The sequence below is a fragment of the Macrotis lagotis genome, chromosome 4 (assembly GCF_037893015.1).
Source record: "Macrotis lagotis isolate mMagLag1 chromosome 4, bilby.v1.9.chrom.fasta, whole genome shotgun sequence".
Lineage (NCBI taxonomy): Eukaryota > Metazoa > Chordata > Mammalia > Peramelemorphia > Peramelidae > Macrotis > Macrotis lagotis.
The window spans coordinates 182,491,833-182,519,829 of record NC_133661.1 but is presented as its reverse complement, the minus strand read 5'-3'; the positions used below and the strand labels follow the sequence as shown (position 1 = coordinate 182,519,829).

The 27,997-nt window shown below is 40.7% G+C and overlaps 1 protein-coding gene across 3 annotated transcripts; it reads right to left on the bottom strand.

Moving 5' to 3' along the window:
* Positions 1-20: 20 nt before the first annotated feature.
* C4H14orf93 (chromosome 4 C14orf93 homolog) lies at positions 21-27,840 on the bottom strand. Of its 3 annotated transcripts, none has more exons than XM_074234885.1 (8): positions 27,788-27,836; positions 27,202-27,344; positions 8,454-9,490; positions 5,993-6,310; positions 3,600-3,661; positions 3,178-3,281; positions 2,272-2,384; positions 21-1,659 (listed from the first exon to the last, which is right to left on the bottom strand). In XM_074234885.1, the coding sequence occupies exons 3-8, from the start codon at positions 9,051-9,053 to the stop codon at positions 1,243-1,245; spliced, it is 1,614 nt and encodes a 537-aa protein (XP_074090986.1). In that variant the 5' UTR covers positions 9,054-9,490; positions 27,202-27,344; positions 27,788-27,836; the 3' UTR covers positions 21-1,242. The 3 variants fall into 3 exon arrangements, with proteins under 3 accessions (XP_074090986.1, XP_074090987.1, XP_074090985.1); XM_074234886.1 differs by having other exon boundaries at positions 27,697-27,827; XM_074234884.1 differs by lacking the exon at positions 27,202-27,344 and having other exon boundaries at positions 8,454-9,521; positions 27,788-27,840.
* Between the last annotated feature and the right edge of the window lie 157 nt (positions 27,841-27,997).

Sequence of the window (27,997 nt, the reverse complement as noted above, 5' to 3'; positions counted from 1 at the left end):
TACAGACTTTGTAAGTCTCCTTCCAGTCCAATATTTTGTGAATCTGAGCAAAGAGGGGATTAATAAATTCATCCAGTATGGAGAAAGGAGGGAGGATAGAGCACTGCTGTGGCTAACTGGAGTTTCCATTCCAGATAAATGGTAGATAATCAGAGCTTCCTCTGGTAAACACTGGTAAGCATAATTCTCATAATGGTTACTGACTCCTCAGGCTGGCCTAGACCTAGGTAGCAGAGACTTTCTGAATTAAGCTATTTACACTTTTCAGTCTAGGGAGGCAGTAAAGTGTATCAGAAAGAGCCTTAGACTTTGAATCAAAAGATCTGGGTTCTAATTCCACTTTTCCCTACATTAGCTTATTAAACTTGAACTTGGAGCAGTTTCTAACCTCTCTGAACCTCTCATCTGTAAAACAGGGATGATGATACATCATGTACCTCCAAGAATTGTTATAGAATGAGGTCCAAATGTTTATGAACTTTCTTACAATGCTCTGAGTTATTTTTTGTTAAATTTGTATTGAACTAGTCCAGGCCTTTTGTGATATGAAGATATCCCCACCCCAAGGAAGCTTGAATGACAGGTCATGTCATTTTCTGGAAAACATGAGTAGCTGTAACCAAACATGCAGTGGGGATCATTCCAGTTGCCCTACATGAAGCAAGACTATAGTCTCAGATTCACTGAGTAGTGATTTTTGTCCACCAGGTGGCGACATTAGCCCGGCTGGCCCAATGTTGTTCCCACTGCAGAGTAAGACCTGGAGAACCAGTACTGCTCCCCAGAGATAGAGGTGAAATCAGAAAAGAGAAACTCAGAGAAGCCTGGACATGTGTAACAAAAAGGTCTCTTGTTTTGTAGACTCATCACATTCCTGTTTAGAAATCTCCCTCCCTTCCTTTCCCTCCCATTGCTTCGTCCTTTCCTTATCTATTTCTGGACACTGTTTATCCAATAAAAGAAAGAAAGGGGTAGGGGGAAGCATTTTTCCTGCTTGTCCCTTGCAGGTATTACTTTTTCAATATAAATTTTTCTCTTCATCCTCTTCCCTATACCACCCCCCTCCCCACTCCATCTTCTGTCATTCTATTAAATGAGCAGCTCCCACTTTCATCAGAGATGAAAGATGGAGATCTTTCTCAAAAAGGAAGGAATGTCCAGTTAATCTAGGAATCCCAATTGCCCTTAATGCCAGGGCATAAGGATTGGTAGGAGCCAGAGCTTTTCTTTTGGTCATAATATTCACTCATCCTTTTCTACTTTGATTTCAATAAATGAGTTCAAGTCAGGGCAAAAGGTTTTGTGGGATTGGTCAAAAGGTGAAGAAATAGGTGCATCTTCATCACCTCCTTCTTCTTCTTCCTGGAAGTTAGGATTATAGAGATCTGGAGGAAGGAGCTGGGCCTCAGCAGAGGGCAGTCGCTCTGAAGGAGGTCCATATATTCTGTTGGCTTTGGTGCCATGCTTAGAATTGGCATCCAGGTGGTAACAAAGTTGAGTGAGACGTTGAGCCCTGAATCGAGGTGGGCGGGCCACCCAGACCCCTGGTTCATTAAGACTGTCTTCCTCATCCGACATTAATTCCTCTGTCACATCCTTCCATAGGCGCTGCTCCTCAGCTCCAAAGTGTCTCATGATACTGGATCGATTAGCAAAGAGCTACAAACAGGATCACAGGACAGAAATTAGGATGAGTGATGGGGGGGTGTGTGAATCAAATTTTAGAAAATGGCAAGGGGAACAAGGGTGTTTAGGAAAGAATAAGGCATTGAAAGCAAGTTTTGGAAACTAATATCTCTTGTTTTGTCTAAGCTCTGAGCCTTTTCTATAATAGAGGACTTTACTGGGCGGCTAGGTGGTATAGTGGATAGAGCAATGGCCCTGGAGTGAGGAGTACCTGAGTTCAAATCTGGCCTCAGACACTTTATAATTACCTAGACATGTGGCCTTGGGCAAGCCACTTAACCCCATTGCCTTGCAAAAATAAAAGAAACAATTAATAGAGGACTTTACTTACCCTCTACTACATTCCCCTGCATCTTGCAGCTCTGTGCTTTACTTGTCCCTCTGAGGCTTTGGCCAAGTAAGATCTCAATCTTCAGACCAATTTTAGAGCAAGCAACTCTATCCTCCTCCTCTCCTAGTGGGCCTTCAGCCTTATCTTTCCTGAGTGTCGGCCCTATTCTCAGTTCCTTTTTCCTCTACCTAATTCCATAGTGTGACATTATAAGGGGTTTGGTACCAGGAATGGAGAACATGGGGAACTCTTACCCGGTATCGGCGACTTCTTAATTTCTTCTCTTCTTTCTCCTTCAGGCCCTTAAAAGGATTCAGGGAGTTTCGATACTCACGCCTTTTGGTGAGGAAGTATGCCACACAAGCCCCTACCATAAGAGAAGAGAAGAGGTTCTTAAAGGCCTCTGAGGCAGAATAGACCCAAGACCCTTTATAAGTTGTGTTCCCCAAATGTCCAGAGCTAGAAAGCACTTACTCCTTTTTTGTCTGGTCTTTTCCCTCCAACCCAGCCATATACCAATACCCTTAGACTAGCTACCTACTATATGCTCCTAGTGAAAGCCCAAAGAATTAAGATTTACAAATCACCCTGTGGCAGAATTTTCTAATTTATTAGCCTGGAATAATAGCTATGGATGAAGCAGAAAAGGAAGCAACAAGATAAAAGCCTGGATTTACAATCTAGGTTCTTATAATGACAGGCTTGGACCGGACAACCTCTCCAGTCCCTCCCACTTTTAAATCTTTGATCCTCTGATCCTGTGACAAGGGATCAGACTTCTACCAGAGGACATTCTGCTTATTTCTTTTCTACTATTACCACTCTTAGATTTATGGTATATCAGATGAAGTCACCTAGGTCTGCTGTTCCTTTGAAACTCCAACTCTGCATTTGGTAGGGACAAATACAAAATCCCAATGCTTGGTGATCTTCTAGCTCTTATCTCCTAACTTTACCTTCAACTTTAAGGAAAGGAATGATAAGCATTTGGGAGCTACTTGTGTGGATTCAGGATCCAGAGGGTAAAAGTAAATCTCATTCCTGCCCTCATTCTAATACCAAAGCCACCAGCTCATTCCTCAGCCATGCTCCTCCTCTGCTGACACCAGGAGTAGCAAACAGAGGTATCTGAGATGGAAGTTTACCCAGGCTTCCTTTACCTTTCAATTCCTTATCAGTGTAATTGTGGGGACTGGTCACCAACTCCTGCTTGAGTTTCTCCAGGAGAAATTTCACCACTGAAATGTTCCAAGAGGACTTGATACTGTCAAAAAAAAAAGTTAAGTAGTTTTCACTGTGTTCTGGACAGAGCAAACCACCCAGTCCTCAGTAGACCCCAAGTAATTTCCTTCAGACTTCCAGGGAATTCATGGATTCCACCTCAACAAAGTCCCATTTACATTTCTACCAAGGACCCTCTATGAGGGTCACCTAGTATATCCCCCTGTGTTAGGGAGTGGTGGATACTTTACTTCCATCTATCAAACGTCCTTCCACCTCCTTCCCTATTCCCCCAACCCCCATCAGCCTTCCTTTAGAAGAGTTATTTCTTCCTGGTACCAACCATTTTGAAGGAGCTCACCTTTCTGACCCATTGAACCTCTTGTCATTTGTGATGTGGTTATGTACATTGTGGACCAATTTCTAGAAAAAAATATAAAAAATAGAATCCTAGCATGCGTGATGAATATGTAAAATGCTTTACAAATCATAAATGTTGGTTTTTATTAGCTCATATTGTTAATAGAATCAGTTACTATTCACTTAGGGAGGAACATTTTTTAGATTGGCCTCCCTCTGGGATCTTCTGAATGAACCTTTTCTGCCACTTGGTAAAATTTATTACATAGGTGTCCTTTCTTGGCAGGTCCAGAATTTCCAATGGAGATCTTTTTTCCCCTGATTGGAGAAAAGATAGGGAAGGAGATAAGGGACCAGCTAGAGCTTCCAATTCATCTTAGGTGTTATTACCACTAGCCTGAGACCTAGAACCTTTAGTTGGAAGGAACCTTTGGGGTTGCCAAGTTCAAATTTGTCAGTCCAATTCAGGAATCCCTGTTATAACATTATCAACATCTGGCTTCTGCTCAAAGGCTTCTAGTAAGGACTGTCACTACTTTTCAAGTTGGTAATAATAACAATAATAATAATAGCTAGCATTTACTAAAGGCTTACCATGTGACTGTGATAATTGCTTAATAAATATTATTTCATTTGATTCTCACAATAAGCTTTTGAGGTAGATGCTGTTATTAAGCACCATTTTGCAGTTGAGGAAACTGAGTCAAACAAAAGGTAAATTACTTGTCCAAAGTCACACAGCTAGTAAGTAGCTGGGGCTATATATGAATTCAGGTCTTTCTGACTCCAGACCCCAAATCTACAGTTCCATTCAGCTTCTGACTCCAAGTTCACTTTACTGACTAAGGGGTTCTTTTTTTGGGGGGGGTTAAGTTTTTGCAAGGTAAATGGGGTTAAGTGGCTTTCCCAAGGCCACACAGCTAGGTAATTATTAAGTGTTTGAGACCGGATTTGAACCCAGGTACTGCTGACTCTAGGGTCGGTGCTTTATCCACTGTACCACCTAGCCGTCCTTCCTTTTTCTTTTTAAAAATATTTTTAACAACTATTTCAATATAATTGGTTTCTTTTTTTAATCTTCCATATCTTCATTTATATTTTTAAAAATATTCTGGGGAGGGGGGGATATAAACATCACCAGATTGCTAATGAGGTCCATGAGCCACTATGCTACATCACATTACTCTTCTGCTTATATAATACTGTTTTCTTTCCACCACACATGAATGCATTTCTGAGTCCCTTGCTCCATTTCTAATAGTCAGAAATAATAATTGTATTGGGCCAGAAACCCATGTGGAAGAGACTAAATATATCTGTCCTTGGCAGGAAAGATCTTTTGGGGTACTGCTAAAGGTATGAAGGAAAGACCCTGAAAACTCACTGATTTTTGTCCCTATCAAATGCAGAGTTGGAGTTCCAAAGGAACAGCAGACCTAGATGACTTCATTTGATACCCCACCCTGAGAGGAGTGGTAAAAAGAAAAGTCACAGAGATAATTAAGAAGTTGAAAAATAGGTTTTCTGAGAAAAGGCAAATGATACTAAAATTAAGTTGGGGGTGTTTAGAGGAATGGGTGGAAAGGCTAAAATACAATGTAGGATCTTTGGTGAGATTTTGTAATGGGAAATGGATTTATACTGTAATAAGAAGAATTTAAGAAGACATAAGGAAGAGAAATACACTCGGGGTTTCTATGTTAATGAAGGAACTGTAATGACTAAATGAATTTAGATTCTACTACAGTCCAATGTGAATGCTATCCCACTACCTGATATAGGATTTTCCCCCTCTTCCCAGCCTCTCTTCCCAGGTCAAGAGAAAGGTATCAGTTGAACCAGAAACTGACTTCAGTTGTATCCAGCTCTCCTAAGAGGTCTCCTCTAGCCTACAGCCAGCTGCTGGTCTGGAGGACATCCACCTGGACAGGATAATCCCAGGACCTTCCCTTTGGGGTTTGAGACCATTTTCAGAAGGCATCTCTGGAAGACCTGCTTTAAACCAAATTCCTTAAAAGTCTCTTAAAGCTGCCAAGCATCTCTGTTTGAAGATGAGGCTCTAGAAATTGGTCTGTTTGTATTGGGAGATGCCCCCATCTATGGAATTTCTTCAGGTCTAAAGGAAAAGCCTATGTGGGTCCTTCCTGTTCAATACCTATAACCTGAGAGGCCCTGGCACCTACCCAAAGCTGCTGGTTACATTTGCAGACTGATTCCAGTGAATTCCTGGGGAATACCAACTTGCTATAATCCTATAAGGAAGATTTTCCTGACTGTCAAGATTATTTTAAGATCACTGAAAAAAGTTGTGGACTTTGCTGCTCTTTCAGATCAATCTGCCTGCAGCTTGCCCTTTCAGGTTTGAGGAGAACTGTCAAAGTTCAGCACACTCACAGAAAGCACCAGATCTCGCTTGCGCCTGGAATTCTTCTGCCCACCCCCTCTGGCCCTGCCAGGAGAAGCTGCAAACCCCAAGGATAATCTCAGCTCCCCAGCTCCACCCGGGACTGAATCCTCCAAGGCCGTATCCAACGCAGCCGCAGCACTGAGCACATCCTCTGGGCGCGGAGGTGGCAACTTGGCCCCATTCTCCAGGCTGGTCTCTGAGGATGCCCTCTGGATGGCCAGTTGTGTTGCTGGAGAGAGTTGCTTGGCATAAGCAGGAACTAGCACCCGCTGTACTGCCCCATCAGAGGCCACATAGTCATCCAGCTAAGAACAGAAAAATACAGCTTGTTAGGCAGTCAAGGTCCAGAGGAATGGGGTGGTGGAGGAGAAGGGGATAGCAAGGGATAGGCAGGGAACTGGGTTTATCACCTGTTGTTCCCTATTAAGGAAATGGACACAGAATTGTAATGGAGGAGAGGCCTTGGCACAGAGGAACCTCACAGGGGTCTCGCATGACCAAGAAGCTACTTCTCTGACTTCAGTAGAAGCAGGTTGGTCAGTGCCTTTGGTGTGTTTAAGGTCTCTCCTGTTATATGGTTGTCATATGGCTGAGTATATGGATGGGGCTTATTTTTGAGTATATTTACTTGTGCTTACTCATATGTGGATGGTTGTTCTTGGACATAAGAATGCACTTAGATTAATGTTATCTAAGAGAAGGTGGGGTGATAGGAGAAGGAGACTAAGCAGGAGAGGGAAGGAGAGAAGACAGAAACAGACAGTGGGAGAAATAAGATAGACGAGACTGAAAAAGGAAGGGCTAAAGACAGAAATCTCTAGGGGAGATACACACTGAAGAGTTGCTGAAGCTATATGAATGTTCTATTCTCTTGCCCTCCATTCCCTCTATTAGGCCAGTACAGTGTTCTCACCTGGATCCTGACCTGGTAGCATCTGAATATCATTGACCTGACATCCACTTGACTTGCCTGTGCCCTCACCCAAGGACATACAGAGCAGGGAGGGAGGCAGAGGGAAGGAGAAAGGAGGGGGATTTTCTGCAGCCAAGAAAACAAAACAGTGAAAGTGAGGGGAAAAAAAGCACAGAAAGAAGCGGGGGAGGAGGCTGAGATTTATAGACCTGTGAGCTGCTTTCTGCGCTGTGAAATCTAATTCCATCCTGTCGGCTTGGAAGCCTTCCCTGCCTGAAAGAAAACACACAGCTTGGGGCACTGCCTGGTCTGGCCCCCTCCCATCTCCCCACCTCCCCACCTCCCCACCTCCCTGCTCCTCCCAGCTCAGTCCCTCACTACCTTCCACTTCATTCATGGTCATGACCAGGCTCGGGTAACTGACCATTACCCACAATCCCATACTTAGGACAAAGCTGTGACCAGGGAACTGGCCAGTGGCAGTGTCATATGGGAGGGGGGACAAAGGGAGTTTAGATATTCATTTTTCAGAACCAGCAGATGGTCTGGGAGTTTCATTCTTCCCTTCTAGCCTGTATATTTTGTTCCTTCACCCTGGCTCATTATTGAAAATGTATAAGCTGAGGGTGGGGTGGAAATAGGACAGAGAGGAGGGCAGTTTTATCTATCTCCTATCTCTCAATACAATAAAGTGGCATATCTTTGCAGGGTTTTGTTTTGGTTTTTCCCCCTCTACACAGGGCAGATTTACAAACATACAACCATGAGTAGTGGAGAAGGAAGAAAGAAATCTGAACACATTCTACCCCCCCATCTCTTTCTTGTTTCTTTCTTTAGATCATTAAACCTATTCTTTCCTTCTCTGTCCCCACACATATGAATGATTCCCACTTAATTCTCATCTCTTAATATTTCTTCTTTTCCAGCTCTACTACTCTTACCTGTCTTTCCTTAATCCCTCTCTTCTTCCCTTCCCATAGATTTTCTTCCCCATTTTTCTTCTTTCCTCATTTATTTCACTCCCATCAACTTTTCTTCTTCCTCATTTTATCTTCCCCCTATCAAACAAGTATTTCTCCTCCCTCCCCACCTCTGTCACCCTCTCCTCTTCTTTACATCCCCCCACCCCCTCTACTGAACTCCTCTTGGCAAGCAGAGGGCCCGTGATAAAATATGAATGAGCCGTCTGTGCACGGCAGGCACTCTCGCCAGGAAAGGCAGAGCCTATGGAGCAGCAGAGACAGCTGTTGAGGAGAATGTGCCATGTGGAATTATTGAGAGGGAGGGAAGGACACCCCCATCACCATGCACACTCCATAAGTGGCTCTTGCCAAAGAGATCACAATTCAGAAAAAAAGTTCTAGGGATGACTTTCTCTGGGAGTAGGAGAAACTTGACCCTGCACTCAGTTCTATTATAGTCATAACCAAAAGAAAAGTTTGGGGTTAGAAAAAAGAGAGAAAAGGAAAGAGAAAATTGGGCATGGAAAGTGTGCAGGGAAATTATATTACTCCTTTCCTTGTTGCCATACATACAGGATTGAGCAGTGGGGCTACTTCGCTGGAAGCCAAAGCACACCCAGGTAGCCGAATATCCCTCTGAGTTGATGGAAAGCTCAAGGGTCCGGTTCCAATAGCAGAGGCTGCTCCCAGTTGCCTTAGCTCCTCAATCACCACCTGTACACCACTGCCCACACTGTCACATTCCTCTTCTGCTGCAGACAATGCCTTGCAGGCTTCACCAGGACTCCCCTTGAGAGATCCTGGTTCCTCGGGTGGAGTACAGTGTGCCCCATCTTCCCCACCTTCTTCAGTGGAAGGGCTTTTTTCCTGCCTCAGCTCACCCACTTCCTCCTGGAGACGCTTTAACAATTCATTGTTGGCTTTTGCCAGAGCCAAGGCAGCTTCAGCCAATCCCACTGCCTTGTCCACCCGTTGATATATGATGTGCAGGAGCTGCTCTGAGTTCTGCACGGCTAAACCATGTCCTGTCACAGTGATTGGGGTACAAGGTTGAGGGTCACCCCCTGGAGGCCCTGTGCCACCACCACTTGGTTCGCTTTTACAGGCACAGCAGCAACACTTGCCTTCATTGCCGTTAGGTGGGGAAAACAAGATGGTGGCGCTGAAGGACATTTCTGACTGAGGCAATGTTACAGTCCTTTGTGTCTACACCAGTAGAGCTTTCCAAAATTTGTCCAGGGTTAAACCTGGCTTCACAGGACTGAGAACAAGCATTGGGCTCTTTGGAAGTGTTTCTCCTCATTTAAGGACAACCAGAAGTAGATTCTGCGAGGAGCTGGCAAGTAGATCCATGGTGGGAGATTGTTTTCCTTAGTGCCTCTGTTGCTTAGGCTTGGCCAGGGGGGTGAAGGACATCTTCATCTTCTATTTGCAATCCCTGGGCTGCCTGTACTTGGGCCACTTTAGAGTCAGAACACTCCACAGTGTATCACAAACACTGATTACATATGAGGATAAAGCTGGCAGGAACTTTTCTGATGAATTCACTTTTCAGGGGATGAGAAGGATTCTTGCTGGATCCGGTCATGGAACCCTGCCAAAAAACCTGTCTATGGAATAGAAAAGAAGATCCACAATCATCTGAAAAAATTGTAAGATTAAGGAAGAAAAATGTAGGACTGTCTCTTTACTCTCATCACTGTAATAACTGCAGTAATACCACCTTTAGCTATGTTATCATTCTTTAAAGAGTTCAAAACACCTCACAAAGGTTATTTTGTCCTCATAGTGCTATCTATAAGACATATTTACTCCAAATTCAGATAAACTGGACAAAGAGAAATAAATGTCTTTTGAAGGGCATTTCTTGACCAATTGAACTCTAATTTTGTTTCTCTTGATCCAGAACATATTCCTTCCAACCCTAAACCTTAAAGTGATTGATAAATGTTAATTATTTTTCTTAATATTATTATTATTGTTACTATTGCTACTGCTTCCTATTAACAGGGAGAGCCAGAAACACTACCCCTTTCATAAATTAAAAGTACATGTAGCCATTAAAAGTATATTCAGACTTTAGCAATTCCATAAGCATAAGTGTTTCTCATGTCTTAAGCAGCAAATCACCCTTTCAAAATTATTTTGGGACAATGGGGATGGGAAGATAGTAAAGGAGTGAAATGAGATGGGTCAGGAAACTTTAACTTGGGAACACTGACCACTTGGCTTATTTAACTTAGTTCTACTCCTCCCTCCAAACTCTTGGATGAGACAAGAAGCTGGAGAATCAAAGCAGCCTTTATGCATCCTAATAGAGGTTTGAAAATTGCATCAACTGTGTGCCACTGTATCCTTATCTCCATCTCTTAGAATCCCTAGGTTTTGTATTAATGCTACCTCTTGATTCTGCCAATCGTTAGCACTTTCCATTGAAGAGGAAATATTGATCAGAGAAATCTGTTTTATAATTATTAATCTGTACCCTCTGAACTGACCATATTTCTTCCCCTACCCTCAAACCCATTGTTCACCTTACTGAAATGAAGTCTATAAATTTTTAGTAAAGGACCTTGCTCCTCCCTGGAATCCTATGAAACAAAACAATGGTCCCTGCTTAGCCAGAAAGGGTCTTTGACCTACTGCAAATCAACATCATCTCAGTTCTAGGAGCTTCCTGGGCATCTTTCTTTGAGAGGCCAGCCCATTCTTGGGGAGTTTCATCTCTTAAACTCTCTTGTCCCTATACCCTTCCTTACTGCTTATATCTTGAAGGCTCCCCTTCCTTTGGGAAGACAGCCTACTTTGGGAGACATCCTCCTCCAAATAACACCTCACACCCCTAGACCCTTCCCCTCATTGCTTATCATCCTCTGGGATGATATACTCATGTATCATCCTCATGTAACCTCTCTTGCTTCTATAATCTTCCTTACTTCTCATCCTCTCATGGTGGCTTAAGTTAAAATTTCTTCTGGGTCAGGGTCAGTCTTTTACATGATTTTTTTTTCATGCTCTGCCTGAATCTTTAGTTAGCTACATTTTTACCCCAGTATCATTTTCACATGATCCTTGACCCTTCTGATAAAAGGACTAGTATATTATTGAAAAACCATATTATAGTCTCTTAACCATGGTAGTTAAGTTGTTAAACCTATACCAAAAAAACAAAATCCTAACTCCCCTAGTTATGGGAAAACTTCAAGGAACATCATAAATTTATTGTTTTCTATATGATACTATATTGTAATTAAGAAAAATCCTGCCTGAACTCAGTACGTGACAAAAATTTAAGTAGGTTTAGAGTTTCCTCAAGAGATATATTTTTATCTTACTCAGTTAATTTTATCATAAAATCACAATTAAAAGGACAGGAGACAATTTGGCTAACATTTTGTAGATCTAATTTTTCTAGAATCCACAAACCCATCCTAGAAACAGCTAACATGTCTGTGCCTCTGAGGTACTGAAACTTAATTTGATGACTCCTTTTAATTACATTTGGTTATTAAAGAATAGCTTTTAATTTGCTCTTTTCTACCTCCATATCAAAGAAACAGCCTCTGCACATTTGAAAGAGCTTAACCCAAATCCACTTACTGTTTCTTTTGTCATTAAAGTCACTGAAAGGTACAACTAAACTTAAAATGAAAAGTTAAAGCAAAATTAAAACCAAAGGTTAAAACAGAGCATTAGATGATTGTTTTTGTCAATCTCTGTTATCTTTTCCTTTCTAAATAGCCTTCCTTCACTCTTCTCTCAGGATTTTTATAAAGCCTGCCATGAAGGGGAAAGCCCTTTGAACACAAATGCTATGAGAAAAGTTGGAGCCTGCATTTGGAGCAAGGGTGGCTCCAAAATGCTGTGCTGGCTGAGTACAGCCTTGGTGGAACCAGGAATTAAAATTCAATCAGCTTAGGCCACCACGTGGCTCCCAGTTTCCAGCTGGCTCCATAGGCTGCCAAGCCCTTTGTGGTCCCAACCTGACAGTTGTAACATCTGGTGATTCTGCTCCTCACTTGGCTAGTTTTTCCAGTGATGTCCCTTCCTCCCACTCTTCCCTCAGCTAGCAGCGATCTGCCCTTCAGTATTCACATCTCCATTCTGGATTCTTATATATTGCACTCCTGCAACTTGAGCTGATTGATCCTTGCCCTTTGAATTCCTCATGACCATTTTAACTGACTCCCTACCCCTACTGGAGGTAGTTAGGCAATATAAAAATATAGATACATAGATATACCCATATGTATGTATATACACACATATACCCATGTGCATGCAAACCTGTATCCAAATACACACATAAGTGTATACTACATTCTCTGGGTATCCCCATTAGAAGATGGGCTAATTAAATAACATTTGAATTGATAAATTTTTGGCCCTTTTTTTTATGGCTATGTACTGGCTGAGGCATCACTTCTGATGTTTAAATGTAGATGCTTCATGGAAGATGATCCTGGGTTCTCTGTTCCCAGAGCCTATTCCAGGAACATAAATTCTGATTGGTCCTACTGTCCTGAACAGAATTTGAGAACAAGTTCAGTATGTGCCTGATCTTCAAGGAGCAACCTAGCTCAGGTTAGAGAGACACAAAAGGTTGACCTCTAGTAACTCAAGATACCATATATTGTGGCAGCACATTAACCCCCAAATTGTCAAAGTGTGGATGATAAAGTATGGCATACAGGGTTTGGAATTGTAATCTGTGCTGGTGGAGTAATCCATTTAACAGTGAATCTACTGAGGAAGAAAAGGAAGTGAACACAATGACTGGGTCTTTCAGCAAGTATTTTTGGAGTACCTAGTGAATATTAAGAAAATAGACCTGACTGTTCCCTGCTGAGATGAGGGGAAGGGGGTGGGAAGGGAGGGTGGAGGGAAATTTTGTAACTTAAAAATATGCATGTATATATGGATAAAAATAAATAAATGAATTTAAAAAAAGAAAATAGAAAACAACATTTCTGCACTCCAGGTATTTTTTATAATTGTGAAAATTTTAGTTAGGCAATATGTAAGTACATGTAGATAGATAGATGGATAGATGGACCAACTTGGCTTTGCCAAGGGTGAAATGGGTAGATAAGGAAGATGGGATAAGTAGCTGGAATACTTAAACTTGGATTTGATCTAAGTTAATAGGTTGCATCAGTGGATTTCTGAATTAGGAGATATAATGAAAAAGATTTTAGAAATATTAATCTTGTAGTAATTCATAGAATGAATTCAAACAGAGAAAGTGACTAGAAAAATAGCTAGGCAATGACTGTAAGTAATTCAGTTGGGAGTAGCCACACTGGATTTGGGTACAAGTGAAGGATCAGGATTTAATGAAACAAGGGTCAACAGAGACATTATGGAAACATAACTGGTGGAATTTGGTGATTTTTGGACAGTTGGGATGGCATAAGGGAAGGTGGGAATAAAAACAGAAAAAAGCCACTCATAACTCCAATGCTATGAGTCAGGAAAATAGGAGAAAAGCAGTGCCACTGACAGAAATGAAAAATTTATATAAAGTGCTAGTGTTCTAGAGAGGATCATACTTCTGCTTTTATATGTTGTTTCAAGTGCCAACATGACATGCAAGGGATATGTGCTAAAGGCAGCTATAGAGGATTGAATAACAAGTAAATGATCAGAATGAGAGATGTAACATATCTATAAAATTAATCCAATAAATATTTACAAAGCATTTATTATGTGTAAGGTTCATTGTGCTAAATTCTAGAACAGGACATGTTAAGGTCCATGATCTGGCACTGCCATGACAACCACAGGCAGGATTTGAAATTCAATAAATCTAGGAACTTTTTAGGGATGAATTAATTAAATGTTTGACCACATGGGAGGTCAATGATGTTACAAATATCCAAATGACACCTTGGCAGAGAAAAGGTTTCTCACCTCTTTCCAGAGGAGATGATGATTAATAAGATAACTTCACTCAAGAAGCTAATGGTCTAAAAGGGGAGACAAGGCATGTAGACAAGTCACAGTATGTCCAAATATGGCTGATCACACCAATACAAGTTTGGAATATCCTACCACAAATTGGACACAAATAGTCTATGTGCGGGATTTTACTCTAAACTTAAGCAGCTCACATTTCCTTTGCCTTGTTCTCTGATGGGGGATGCCATGCTGGGCAGTCCTGTGCCAGTTGTCTCCCATGCTGCTCCCATGATAATACAAAATATAACAATATCAAGTGCATAAGAGTGGATTAAAAGCTATGAGGATTTTTGTTTTTTCATTTTTATAGAATTTTATAGAATAAAATATAAAATATAGAATAAATTTTTTTTTGGTATAGGTTTAACAACTTAACTACCATGATTAAGAGACATAGAATTTCATAGAATAAGGCAGAAAACAAAACAAATTTTATTTTATTTTTTTTTAGGTTTTTGCAAGGCAAATGGAGTTAAGTGGCTTGTCCAAGACCACACAGTTAGGTAATTATTAAGTGTCTGAGGCTGGATTTGAACTCAGGGACTCCTGACTCCAGGGCCAGTGCTCTACCCACTGCACCACCTAGCCACCCCAAAACAGAAATTTTATAAAGGACAAACCATTAGACATTTAACAATATATTTAATAAGGACCTACTCCAGATCAGGCACTGTGCTAGGTGTTTATAAAAGGGAGTTATTTCTAGCAACATTGTGTGATGATCAGCTATGATGCACTTAGTTCCTCTTTGTGGGTTGGTTATTTGATTGGTTCTTATCCTTAGTTATTGAAGAAGACCAAAATGACATCACTATATTAGAGACAAGTCACAGTATGTCCAAATATGGCTGATCACACCAATACAAGTTTGGAATATCCTACTACAAATTGGACACAAATAGTCTATGTGAACACCTGGGATTTTACTCTAAACTTAAGCAGCTCACATTTCCTTTGCCTTGTTCTCTGATGGGGGATGCCATGCTGGGCAGTCCTGTGCCAGTTGTCTCCCATGCTGCATAATCAATTCCAAAATTCTTTTTTTATAAATAAAAGAAAGATTTTTGAATTTTACAATTTCCCCCCAATCTGCTTCCCTACCCCCACCCCACCCCCCACAGAAGGCAGTCTGTTGGTCTTTACATTGTTTCCATGGTATATATTGATCTAAGTTTAATGGGTTGGGAGACAAATCATATCCTTAAGGAAAAAAAATGAAGTATAAGAGATAGCAAAATTACATAAGATAACTTTTTTTTTTAAATTAAAGGTAATAGTCTTTGGTCTTTGTTCATACTACACAATTCTTTCTCTGGATACAGATGATATTCTCCATCACAGATAGCCCAAAATTGTCCGATTGCTTCACTGATGGAACGAGCAAGTCCATCAAGGTTGATCCTCATCCCCATGTTACTGTTAGGGTGTACAATGTTTTTCTGGTTCTGCTCATCTTGCTCAGCATCAGTTCACACAAATCCTTCCAGGCTTCCCTGAATCCCCATCCCTCTTGGTTTCTAACAGAACAATAATGTTCCATGACATACATATACCACAGTTTGTTAAGCTATTCCCCAATTGAAGGACGTTGACTTAATTTGCAATTCTTTGCCACCACAAACAGGGCTGCTATGAATATTTTTGTACAAGTAATGTTTTTACCCTTTTTCATAATCTCCTCAGGGTATAGACCCAGTAGTGGTATTTCTGGATCAAGGGGTATGCATACTTTTGTTGTCCTTTGGGGCATAATTCCAAATTGCTCTCCAGAAAGGTTAATTCCAAAATTCTTAAGAGAGACCTTCAGAGTGTCCTCTGTATCCTATTTGCAATTCAGTGATCCAGGACAATTCTAAAGGAAATGTGATGGAAAAAGTCATTCATATCCAGAATAAAAACTGTGGAGTCTAAATTAAGACTAAAGCAAACTATTTTCACTTTTCAAAACTTATTTTATGTTTTTTTTTCTTTTTCCATATTCTTCTTTTATAACATGACTAATATGGAAATATGTTAAACATGATTCTACATGTATATATCAGATTACTTGCTGCCGTAAGAGTAGGGAGGGAAGGGAGGGAGATGGAAAAATATAAAACTCAAAATCTTAGAAAAATATGAATGTTGAAAACTATCTTTGAATGTAATTGGAAAAAATACAATAAATTTTTTTTTAAAAAAGAGTGCGCTACATTCAATTTAGAACAATGTATTGCATAGAGACAGTGTAAAAAGTAAAACTGCTTTCTGTGGGGGTGGGGGAAGGAAAGTGAGATTTGGGGAAAATTTGTAAAATTAAAAAATAAATAAATAAATTTATTTTAAAAAGAATAAAAAGAGTGAATTAGGGGCAACCTCAGACACTTAATAATTACCTTGCTGTGTGAACTTGGGCAAGACACAACCCCATTGCCTTGCAAAAGGAAAAAAATAAAAACAAAATAAAAAGAGTGAGTTATTCCCAAAATTCAAGGAATTAAGCTACAACAGTTTTAAGATAGGTAAATATAGAATAATACAAAATAAAATGAGTCATGAGGTGGGACGGGGACACTAACCCTCCCAACTCATCTCACTCTTTAGCTTGCTCCACAACTTCAACAATTCTGCTAGAATTTGAGTTCCTTAAGAGTATGGACTTTTCTTGTATTTGCATTTCCCAGTACTTAGTACAGCATGGTTAGTAAAAAGGAAGATATGAATGTGAGAAATGTTAAGGGGGATCGGACCAACAAAACTTGTTGGTTGTGGTAAGTGAAAGTGAACAGTTGAACATAATGCATAGATTACAAATGGATGACTAAATGGAAGAATGGTGCTGCCCTCAATAGAAATATGAAACAATAATAACATAGTAGTATCTATAGAGTGCTTTAAGGTTTGCAAAGAATTTTACAAATATTCTCATTTTATTGTCACAACAACCCTAGGAGATAGGTGTTATCAGTATAATGTGTTCTGTTTTGGCTATGTTGAGTTTTGAGATGTCTATAGGAAATCTAAATGTCTAGTAGGCAGATGGGTATAAGACTTGGTGCTCAGAAGGGAGTTAAGGATTGGATATATACATATATATGATAATCTTAGATATATTATTTTAGATAAATTTAGATTTTAGAGATATCTGCATATACATGATAGTGAAATCTATAGGCAATGAGATTACTTAGAGAATAGAGAGGAGGAAGGAGTCCAGAACAGTTTTGGGGTATATCCATAGAAATGGTGAGAAATGGATAATGACTTTGCAAAGAAGATGGACAAAAATCTGTCCTATAGGTATAAAGAGGCCCATGACAAAACAATGTTATGAAAACTCAGAGGAGGGAATCAACAAAGACAAATACTGAAGATATGTGAAGAATGATGAGGACTGAGAAAAATTCATTGGATTTGGCAGAAAATATATCGCTGATGATCCTGAAGAGAGTGGCTTCCATCAAGAGGTGGAAGTCATACTAAATGGAGTTGTAGGGGTAGAGAGGGAGACAAGGACTATAGACAGGCTCTTCAAGTTAAGCAATACAAAGGAAGACAGCCAGAGAGGTGTAGTTCAAGGCAATAGAATCAAGTGAATTTTTTTTTTTAAAGAATGAGAGAGATCTCAGCATGAATGAAGGCTCCAATAAGAGACAATAGACTAAGAAAAGGTTGAAAATTAGAAGATCTTCAAAAAGATTTGAGGAAATGGGACCAAAGTCATAAGCAGAGGTATTGGCATTAGTAAAGGCCATCTCATTTGCTTAGAAGGAAAGGATAGGGGATCATGTTGAGGATTTTAGAAATATGCATTTGGGATGAAAGAATGTTAATGGATGGTATCAATTTTTTTCAGTGAAGTATGAGGTGAGATCCTCTACTAAGAAGAAGGGGAGAAGTGGTATAGATTACTAGAGGAAAGAAGCAAAAGTTTGGAACACCCTGTGCTAAAAAAAGAAAAGAGAATAAGCATTTGTATAATGTCCAATATTCACTGACCCTTTTTTGTTGTGTGTTTTATTTTTTAACAAATATTACCTCATTTGATTCTCACAACAACCCTGCAATGTAGGTGTTATTATCATCCCTATTTTACAATTGAGGAAATGGATGCAAAAAGGTTAGGTGATTTGCCCAGAGTCACATGGTTAGCAAGCATCTGAGGATACATTTGAATTCAGGTCTTCCTGACTCCAGATCCAGCTCTCTATCCATTGAACCATCAGTTGCCTGGAATTTGATAGTCATAGAGTAGAAAAAGGATTGCCAAGAGGTAATGAGAGCCCAGCTGAGTTTGGATTACATAAACTTGTTAGATGACAGGTCGGTATAGTTGTGTGACTTTTCCAGCAACCTTCAGCTGGAGCAATAGAAATAATTCAAGCTTAGGATATGGGAAAAGATAAGCAGAAACAAGGCAAAATGACATCCCAAGGTCAAGGACAGTGTCAAGGTCAACAGAAGAGTGGGGATTCTGAAGTGAGGAAAGTGATGGGGGGGGTGGCCTGGCAAAGCAGGGAGACTGTATCTAAATTCCCAGGCACCGAGTTCTTGTATATGGGCTTCTTTGGTGTACCCCACAAATCTAGTCTTAACTTATTGCTTCACTGCCACTTCAGACTGATGGGATAGGATGGCCCTCTCTGGGAGAGATCCCTCCAGGAAATGATAACTTCTGGCCAGAGTAATCCACTAAAGCCTCAGGGAGGAGGATGTATTTGAGGATAAGGAGGATTTCAAGAAGTTAAGATGGCTGGAGGGGAGTGGGGGGGGGGGAGGTGAGGACATTCCAAGCACAGTGGAGATCATGAACAAAAATACCGGAAGGTAGGAAAGGGCAAGAGGGATGCAGGAAAGGATGAGGAGTCCAATTTAGTAGGATTATAGAGTAGGTGAGAGAACTAAGCGTGAGCTAGAAGCAAGAGATTGGAACCAGATTTCGAAGTGCATTAAATGCTAGACTTGAAGGTGTGAATTGAAACTGTGAGAAAGAATGTGGTCTCTAAAGGAAAACAGCAAAGGAAGAATTGTTCTTTGAGTGGTAAAGGGTGAAGAACAATAATTATAATTATAATAACTAGATATTAGGTACCATGTAGGCCTACTATGTAGGCAGAGCCAGGCACCAGGCCAAGTACTTTACAAATATTATTTTGTTTGATTCGCATAAGAATCCTGTAAAGTAGGAGCTATTATTATCCCCATTTTACAGTTGAGAAAACTGAGGCAACAGAGGTTAAATGATTTGCTCAAGACCCCACGGCTAATGGGTGTGTGAAGCTGATTTGAGCTCTGAGCTTTTCCTGACTCTAAGCTCAGCTCTCTATCTACTATGCTGCAAGAAGAACTACTGATAACAGACAAAAATGGTGGGGGTAGAAAAATGCAATGAGGGAGGCCAGAAAAAAAGTTTCAAGAATGAAGGACTTAGGGCAGCTAGGTAATGCAGTGGATAGAGCACCAGACCTGGAGTCAGGAGGACCTGAGTTCAAATTTGACCTCAGACACTTAATAATTACCTAGCTGTGTGATCTTGGGTAAGTCACTTAAACCCATTGCCTTGCCAAAAAAAAAAAAAAAGAATGAAGGGTTAATGAATAAGGACAAACACAACAGAGACTGCTGAGGGGAGGGTCTTGGAAGTTCTACAAAGAAGTTTCTATGACATTAAAGTTCATTCTAATGCATTTAAAAAGAAGTGAATGGAGACGAAACAGGCTGAATTTATTCAAGTTTAACTATGAAAAAGAACAAAGATTGAAAGTATTTGTAAGGGGCAGCATAATTAAAGTTAAAGAGTTAGAGTTTTAGACCTGGGGGCAGCTAGGTGGCGCAGTGGATAAAGCACTGGCCCTGGAGTCAGGAGTACCTGGGTTCAAATTCAGTCTCAGACACTTAATAATTACCTAGCTGTGTGGCCTTGGGCAAGCCACTAAACCCCATTTGCCTTGCAAAAACCTAAAAAAAAAAAAAAAAAAAAAAAATTTAGACCTGAAAGTGATCCTGGAGGTAATTTAATCTAGCTGCTTTGTTTTCCAGTTGAGTAATCCAATCCCTTAGAGGTTTGTTAATGATGGAAACAGGAATGGAACTCAAGTTCTTGGATCCCAGTCCAAAGTTCTTTCCTCTTAACAATTTTACTGATTTCAATGTGGTTAAAAGCAGAAGAAAAGGAGTCAGTCAGGAGAGAATGAATAAAAACATTATAGAGGACATAAATATGGGATCACGATTCCTTCAAACACAGGAGGGTACAGAAGCTAACTTGTGAGAGGAAGACTATAAGCACTTCTTTAGATAATGGAAGGAAGCAGGATTTAGGGGCAGAGATAGGTTGAAGTGAGAAGAGGGAGAAAAGTCACACTACACACTATCCTCCTAAAAAATCTATGAATGAAGATGTTCTTTCTTGATACACATGCTTTTTAAAATACTATATTACTGCATGTTGTCTTTTAATATATCTTATTGAATTTTTCATCCTTATCCCCTACTTCAATTCAATAAATCAAATCTAATTTCTTTTGTTTTTTCTATGCTAAATCTAAAGAATTTCCACTTAATCTAACCTTTTCAATATAAGGAACAATATAGGACCCTTGATTTCAATGACTTAGGGAATCACCAAAAGAGGAAATTCCCTCTAGCAAAACAATCTCTAACTTCTAAATTTTATCCAGCTAACTTATTATTTATATTTCTATATGATCTCCATATATGTATAATAATAATAATTTACATTTATATGACACTATAAGAATTACAAAGCACTTTATATATTAACTCATTTGACTCTAACAACTCTGTGGTTAAATGCTATTATTTTTTCATTTTATAGAAGAGGAAACTGAGAAATTGATTTGCTTACATGTCACAAATGTCTAAGGCAGAATTTGAATTCATGTCTTCCTGACTCCAAGTCCTGCATTCTATCCATTCTGCCACCTCAGCATATCTATAGAAGAATTGTGGTGGTATAGTGGATTGTATTTGTCTTATTATCAGGAAAACCTGGATTCAAATTCTACTTCTGACAATTATTTCTGTGATACTGAAAAGTCACAACCTCTATGTGCTTCAAACAATTCCCTATTACTTATGTATTAAGTCACAAATGGGTTGCTAACTGTCTGCATTGGCAGGAAGCCTTCCAATACTAGGAATGGCTCACACTAACAAACTCACCAACCCTGTGTGTATATGTTGCCTCTGTCAGTTTGTGAAAGGTATTATCACCCTCTTGTATATGGACATTTAGTTAACTCAAAAGATCAGAAAAAGCACATTTGTGCAAGTAAAACTGATAAATTGTAAAGAAACAGATAAAATATGGACAATACACAAATCGTTTTGAGTATTAGATGAAGAGCTGCTTCTCAGAGGAATGTACTGAGAGGAGCAATAAGTGCATTAATGATGGCTGCAGAAATAATGTCATTAGCATGTGACTCCTTTTAGACTTTTGAAATTTTTAACTGAGAAACTAAATCAAATAACTTGTTTGGAAACTCTAGGAAGATTATATAAGTGACAGAGGGGTAACTAGGTGGAGCAGTTGCTAGAGCACCAGCCTTTGAGTCAGGAGGACCTGAGTTTAACTCTGACCTCTGACACTTATTACCTGGTTGTGGGACCTTGAGCAAGTCACTTAACTCCACTGCCTTGCAAAAAAAAAAGTAGTAATGGAAAGGTGAATGTCTTGATTTACCTCATAAAGTAACTCGTTATGAGGCAATGGAAGATTATAGAAGTTGAAGATGGGGGAAACTCAAAATAGACAGAGTTACAAGAAATCAAGGATAGAAAACTTAAGACTACGAGAGGAAACTGCTTCCAGCTGAGAAAGCTGACTATTCAGTATTTTGGAGGGAGACTGCTTTGGAGAGGTTGGAAGGCTAAATCCCAACTTCGGGTCGATGTCTTGCTTATTGCTCCCTAGTGCCACCTAAAGTCTAAAACCTCTACAGGATGCCCGGCTGCTCTCTAGGGCTCCTCAGGATGGGGGAGAAATGAAGAGAGACAGGTTTGGCATCTGTTTTTGCTGTGAGCTGTGTTTATTAGAAAGACTGCTTTGCTAGAGGCTAACTGGAGAAAGCAGAATCTTATGGACCGAAAAACTAGTTGGGCTTGTCTGCATTGCCCAGAGAGTCAACTTTGCAGTTGCCTGGCTTAAGGAAATGGCTTGTTACTGAACAAGTTCAATATTGATCTAGTTTTTTATTTAAAAAATGTTAAACTCCTCAGTCCCCTGCTAAGGGAGGCTGTTGGACAAAAATGGAATTGTCAATTGCTTCATCAGCTTGAGAGCAGAAGTTTCTTGGCTTAGAAAATAGGGAGGACCAGAAGGGTAGCAACTTGCTGAAGTGGTTTTGTGTGACACAGATGGTTTCTAGGGATAAAAGAGAGCAAAAGTCCATGTGAAGTCCACAGTTACAGCTTATCCCAGGCAGAAGATTCCCTATTTATATATTCCTAGGTTTCCAAAATGCATGCTCACTTCCCCCATAGAACTTGCATGTATTGGTGGAACAGGGAACAAAGTATATGAGTGGATTTGTGATGTTTTGATTATTCCTGTCCCCCTCCCCCCCTTTTTTGGACTTCCCAGTAACCATGATGTCTTATTATTGTTTTGGTTTCAGTTGAATTAATGTTATTATTGTTGTTGTCTTATAGTTTAGTAAATGTTTTATGTTTGAGTCAATGAAGACATTGTTATTGATACTCTATAAATGGGAAGTACACTATTAGGAGCTCAGGAGCTATAGTTTCAGATGTAATTTTGAATCCCCACTCTCCCCAAATCGCAAAAACTAGCCATATTGCCATTTTGAGATAAGGTCAGTCACTACTTCTCTCTGTTCTGTAAAAAACACCATTGATCTGCTGCAGATGCAAGGGCAGTTAGGGTACATGAAGCAGAGAGAGAGAAGAAAAGCAAAGCCAAGGGACTATGGATGTCACATCTTACATGGATGCTACTTGCATTGGTGGACCAATGGATATGCTTAGGAGATTGTGTGTGTGTGTGTGTGTGTGTGTGTGTGTGTGTGTGTGTGTACATTTATTTATGTTTGAGGAAATAGATGGTGTAGTGGTCAGAAAGCTTGCCTCGGAAACTCACAAGCTAAAAGAACTTAAACTCTCTCACTCTTAATTTTTCTCATCTGTAAATTCGAGAATAATAACATGTATCTCCCAGGGTTGTTGAGAGGATACAATAAGATAATATATGTAAAGTTCCTTGCAAATCTTAGTTCAGTAGGTCTGTTGTTTTTCAGTCATGCCCAATACTATGTGATTCCATTTGGGATTTTCTTGGTAAAGATACTAGAATGGTTTGTTATTTCCTTCTCTAGATCATTTTACAGATGAGGAATCTAGACAGAGTTGAGTGACTTGTCCAAGGTCACATAGTTAGTATAAGGCCAGACTTAATCTATGAGAGACATTTTCCTGACTACAGGCCTGGCACTTTATTCACCCAGCTGCTGATTATTGTGTGTATATTTATGTACATGTATGATATATATATTTATATATAAAATTTATGACATGTTTGTGTGTAGGTGTAACTTTTGTAGCATAGTCAAGTCACTCACATTTTATCACCCATAGTGTGTTCAATAAGACAATGCTAGTTATTGACATATAAAGTCTGGATTCCTTAATTAACATTTAAATGCTAATTTCTGCACTTATTGATTTTATAGATTATTTAAGGCCAATAGTTCTCTTAGAAGACATAATTTGTTTTTAAGAAAAAAAAGAGTGAATTCAGAAAACTGATCACCCTGAAGTCACATTTTTGTCTTTAGTGTAGATGTTTTGGAAAAGATCTTTTACTATAATACTTCCTATTTGCACATCATCTTAAAATTTTGAAGACACCACTGCATAAATTGTGCCACAACAACCTTGTTACAACAATAACCTTGTTAATTAAGTGAAATATATTACTTTTCCCTTTTTATAGTTGAGAAACTGAGGTTAAATTCCAAGTTAATAAAATTAGGAAATGGCAGTCAAGACTATAGGTCTTCTGACTTCTAGTCCAATTCTCTTTCCAACCTATGAATTTCAGAGCTTCAGCTCCTAAATATGGACAGTATTATTTCTTTTTTTTTAAATCTGAGCCTGTGATTTCATCAGGATAGGGAATTCCCTAGAGTAAACTCCCTTCACTGATGCAGATCAGCATTAACAACTCAATATATGTTTCAATGTTGTTTTTATATTTTCTCGCAACTAGTATTTTAGATAAAAATTCATCTTTTTTAGGTGATTCAGGCTGTGACTGCCCCTAACCTTAACCATACGTTTCCACCAGTCACATGTTTAGTATTAGAACTAAATATATCACACTCTTGGCAGCTCCTTCACTTTTTCCCCCAGTTTGAGTCTGCATTTTCTGCACGAATGATTTCACCTCCAAACTATGAAAAATAAAAGTTTTCAAGCCACGATAATATATCTCAGATCCTTTAGTCATTCAGGGTCAAGCTGGCAAAGGATTTTCTTAAATGCGCTGAGATCATTTCTACTTCAAACCTTATTAAAAATAAGCAAAAAGGCATTTTAGTCTACAGACTTTTTTTGAGCTCCTGCTGCTGCTCCATTTACAGGTGCAAAACGACTCACTAGATTACAAGGGGCATTTACTGTCGGAGGGGAGACGCTAACATCACCAGCGGATGACCACGTATTTACTGCAAAATGCTTTCTACATTGTACAAATGCTTAAAAATTATTTTTTTTCTGCCTCTTTTTCTGTCTTCAGCGCTTTTCACAGTGACTGCAATGTCTTTTATGTTTACCGGATTGAAATTATTGAAAAAAGTCAACTTCCTAGTTGGGATTAGGATAAAGATATAAAGAAAACCCGGGAAACTGAGGAAGATAAGGGAGGGAGAAAGGATTGAAAGATGTCTTTGCCAACCAGCAATTTTTTTTGAGCATTTTTAACCAGGCTACAATACAACGCATGAGTATTTTCTCCTCTCCCCCATTCTGCCAAAAAAAAAAAATCAGGATTTGCTCAAACACTAATTTTGTTCCGGATTTTTCTCCGGATGGGCCTGGCTTTGGTTTATTAGAGGGAACTGCTCCCGGCCCACGGCGCCTCCGGGGGTGGAGACGCCGGACTGTCAGAGGCGCGCTAGCCGGCCCGGGGCAGGGAGGTGGCGCCGCGGCGGCCGGCCTGCAGTCCGGGCCCCGGCGCCCACCGCGAGGGCCTCGGGCCGCTCGCGCTCCCGCAGTGTTCCACGGCGTGTGCCGCGGAGAGCCGCGCGCGGGCACGCGGAGCCAGGCGCGCGCCGGGCCCGCGAGGCGAAGGAAGGGGGCGGGCCCTGGCCGCGCGCGGCCGCCGCCGGCTCGTGTACCTCGGCGCGCACGCGGGAAAGCCCCGCCCTTCGTCTCCCGCAGGTTGGCTGTTAGGGGGCTGCGGCCGCGGGGGAGGGAAGGAGGGAGGCAGGAAAGGGACTCGATTGGCTGCGCTTTGCAGTCATTCAAAGGGGCCTGGGGGGGAGGGGGCCTCTTCAGGGAGGGACGCGACGGGCCGACGACTTTTTCATGGCCACCGGCGCCATCTTGAAGCGCTCATGGCCTCCACAGCTCCCCAGACAGCGGAGGGGGGAGGTGATGTTGGGAGAACACCATTAATAACGCCCGGCGGAATGCAACCAGATCCCTTGGGTCCCTGGACGGAGGCGATCACGCCGCTCCCTGAGAATTCCCTAACAAAGGGCACAAAGAGCCCCCTGGGCACCCTGGCCTCCCCACACAGTCAGCCTGGCCTCGGGCCGGGCAGCCTCGGGGGAGCCTGCCCCTGCGGTGGCCAGCGCCCGGGGCCGCAGAGCCGGGCAAAGCTAACCCGACGTGGGAGCGAAGGGCCACAAGCGGCTAGGTCCCCCAGCCCTTGGATGCCCTCCCGGGCCTGGCGCTAACGAGGAGAGCCGCGGGCGGTGCCCGGGGGGCCAGGCTCAGGCCCAAGCTAAGGCCCTGGTCTGCTTCTCAAAAACACGCACGTGGCAGGGTCAATGTCAAATGCGGATAGGCCCCCTAAGAGAGTGTGGGCAAATGAAGTTGGGGAAAGTCATACGGGTCAAATTCCATCATAAATGCCAGGGACTTTTCCAGATTCTCAAGGGTTCCCGGGGACTTGTATTAAATATTAATGAAGCCATTAGTAAGGGCTTGGAAATCTTATTCATTGTGATGAGAGCTGACCCGTATGCTTGTCTGGTTTTGCCTACCGGCTCTCCTGCACTCGTGACATTTCAATTTTGTCTTCATCACCCGGAGGAGATAGAGTTTCTCCTCTCAGGCATGTGAAGTCTCCAACTCAAGGGGACTTTTTAACTGCTTTTATTAGAAGCAAAGATAATTTTTAGCTTTAAAATGCCCCTCTTTTCTAACACAGTGATGTGGTTCAGGCCCTTGTGATATCTAGGATGCTGTGTCTAGTTTCCATCTTAGCAATATAACTCTGATTTGCCAGTCCCTTCCAAATTCACATATTTCTCACTGGGAATACTCAACATAGAAAGAATTTTCAATCTAAAAATATGACACCATAACTAAAATGCAATTCTTACCCCTCCCATTATGTTGCCTTTGGCTCTTCCTTCCATCATATGAGAATTTTTTGAGAATTGGACTTGCCTGGATTATTTTTCTGAAACTCTGCCAACTGCAGAGTCTTTCAAACTAAATTCCTGAACTATAAACGACCGTTTTGTTAAATCACCCAGAGGGTACTTCTCTTCATAACACACCAACCAAACCACACACAAAGGCCAAAGTATACACAGCTGTACATTTCAAAACAAGAAATAATAAAAGGAAAAACTTCTCTAAAGGCAGAAGAGTTCCTTAAAGAAGGTTTTGAACCACATACTAGATTACTTGATTAATACCATTGAATCATTGGGTACCTTCCCTTTCCCCCCACTTATTTCCTCACCAATCAGACCTCTTAGAAAACTGAAAGAGAAGACATAATATTCACATGAAAACAATTTAAGAAGCTTCAATTCACAGAAGGGTCTATGTTTACAAAGCATACAATTTCTTAGCCATACTTGCCTACTTGAAATACCCTTGTGGATCTTGGAAGCACAACATGGACAACAGTGGAGTCAATTTGTACACAGAAAATCAAAAGATGGACACTTCTGAAAATAAACTCTTTCCTATGCAGCACACACACACACACACACACACACAGAGACTGAACACATATATACAAGAACACAATCTCAAAATATTCTTGCTCCAAGAAGACACAGAGAAACAAATGTTCTAAAGAAAACATATATGCAGCAGATAAAGATCCAAAGTCACCTCATCTTTTCTCAAGGGATAAGGAAAGGGTACTCACTTGTGATATAAAAATATCCCCGTATTTTTGACCTGTTGGCCTTGGACAATTGTCTCTTAATTTTGCTTCTTAGGGGTCTGGGGAGTGTGAAAGATGCACACCAAACAGCTTTGGAAGTTAGGGAATCTCAGATCTGATTTCACCTGGGATGGAAATTGAGATAATTTTCAGTAGACTTTATACATATTATATAGATATATATTATATGATATAGTATCATATAATATATATACATACACATTTAACTAAATTTTTTTCTTCCCTTCAGGAAAAAAAACAACCCAAAAACCTGTCCTAAGGTGTGATAATTTAAGAGGGAAAAAAAAATGCCTCCAAATTTGACTGCAAACAGTTGTACATGGTAGTCCTGTTTCTCTCAACTTACTGGTATATTTAAAGCCTTCACCAGGAAAGAGAAGAATAAGAGAGAAGGAAAGAGAGAAAGAAACAGAAATGGGGAAAAGAGAAAATTCCCCCTAACAACAATTTCCTCACCCCAGCATTGCCAAAACTTTCTATTTTTTCTTTTTAATTTTGAATACACACACACAAGATTAAGGAGGGAAAAAAAATGGAAAAAGGATACCCGAAGGTCGTATGGCTCTTTGTATTCGTGTGTGTGCAAAAAGGAGGACTCGCGGAGCCCAGAGCCAGCAAGCCCCGCCTCCCTCCTCCCCCTCTGCAGAGCCCCGATTGGACGGCGGGGTGGTGAGCCGGGGCTCTCCGCCAGCAAGCACACGCACCAGCCGGGAGCTGCATTCCTAGAGAGGGCTCCTTTAGGGGCCACCTCCGCCTG

Bases quoted from the DNA above. Each gene is read 5' to 3' on its own strand.
- C4H14orf93 (XM_074234884.1), bottom strand. From the start codon at position 9,053: ATGTCCTTCAGCGCCACCATCTTGTTTTCCCCACCTAACGGCAATGAA. The intron at 6,311-8,453 runs GTATGTATGGCA...TTCTGTTCTTAG, and splicing joins TAGCCCCACTGCTCAATCCT to CTGGATGACTATGTGGCCTC. The intron at 2,385-3,177 runs GTAAAGGAAGCC...CTCTTATGGTAG, and splicing joins CACTGATAAGGAATTGAAAG to GGGCTTGTGTGGCATACTTC.